Genomic DNA, 1,248 nt, shown 5'->3' with positions numbered 1-1,248 from the left:
CTTCGCTACGACACTGTTTCGTGGTCAAGGATCGGTGCTTCGAAGCTTCGGTGCAGGGAGTGTGAACGTCTCGGGTTTCGTTGCTTCGAAGCTTCGGTGCAGGGTGTGAACGTCTCGGGTTTCGTTGCTTCGAAGCTTCGGTGCAGGGAGTGTGAACGTCTCGGTTTCGTTGCTTCGAAGCTTCGGTGCAGGGAGTGTGAACGTCTCGGGTTTCGTTGCTTAGAAGCTTCGGGGCAGGGAGTGTGAACGTCTCGGGTTTCGTTGCTTCGAAGCTTCGGTGCAGGGGGTGTGAACGTCTCGGTTTCGTTGCTTCGAAGCTTCGGTGCAGGAGTGTGAACGTCTCGGTTTCGTTGCTTCGAAGCTTCGGTGCAGGGAGTGTGAACGTCTCGGGTTTCGTTGCTTCGAAGCTTCGGTGCAGGGAGTGTGAACGTCTCGGGTTTCGTTGCTTCGAAGCTTCGGTGCAGGGAGTGTGAACGTCTCGGGTTTCGTTGCTTCGAAGCTTCGGTGCAGGGAGTGTGAACGTCTCGGGTTTCGTTGCTTCGAAGCTTCGGTGCAGGGAGTGTGAACGTCTCGGGTTTCGTTGCGAAGCAGATCCTCGGCTTGTCCTCGATCCCGTCGACGGTGTTCGGAGATCGTTAACTGAGGGGATGAGGTGGACTTTGGCGGTGGAGTGGTGCGGGGCGGGTGCGTCTTGGTATGTTGGGGCACGTCTTGGTATGTTGGGGGTACGTCTTGGTATGGGGGTACTTTGGGGGTACGTACGTTTTGTAGTTGGGTACGCACTTTTGGGTATTTTGGGGGGTACGTTGGGGTACGCCGTCTTGGTATTTGGGGTACGGGGGGGGTACGCAGTCTTGAAATTTGGGGTACGTTGGGAAACGCACGTCTTGGTATGGGGGGGTACGTTGGGGGTACGCACGTTTGGTATTTTGGGGTACTTTGGGTACCACGTTTTGGGTATTTTTGGGGTCTTTGGGGGTACGCCGTCTTGGTATGTTGGGGTACTTGGGGACGTCTCGTATTTGGGACTCGGGTACCCCTTTTTGGGGCTGTAAACCCGGGGCCCCGACTGCCTCTCTGGAAGGGGAGAGGCTGACCGGGGGGGGGTGTTGTGCCCCGGGGTGTATCCTCCTTTTTTTGTGGCTCGGGGGTATTTGCTTTGTAATAAATTTTTTGGGTCCAATTTTTTTTGTTCTGTTCGTTTCTTTTTACCATCCCCGTTGTGTGTGAAATGCTTTTTTCTGGGGC

At 55.2% G+C, this 1,248-nt stretch overlaps 1 protein-coding gene across 1 annotated transcript in view; it reads right to left on the bottom strand.

The window, feature by feature from the left end:
• LOC119594800 (serine/arginine repetitive matrix protein 1-like) overlaps positions 1-1,248 on the bottom strand; it is an 11,127-nt gene that overhangs the window by 8,688 nt on the left and 1,191 nt on the right. Inside the window, exon 2 of the mRNA XM_037943890.1 lies at positions 15-1,157. Coding sequence (XP_037799818.1) covers positions 15-1,157 — 1,143 coding nt within the window. The remainder of the gene's footprint in view (positions 1-14; positions 1,158-1,248) is intronic.

Source organism: Penaeus monodon, chromosome 34 (genome assembly GCF_015228065.2).
Source record: "Penaeus monodon isolate SGIC_2016 chromosome 34, NSTDA_Pmon_1, whole genome shotgun sequence".
Taxonomy (NCBI): domain Eukaryota; kingdom Metazoa; phylum Arthropoda; class Malacostraca; order Decapoda; family Penaeidae; genus Penaeus; species Penaeus monodon.
This window is presented reverse-complemented; position numbering and strand designations above follow the sequence as displayed.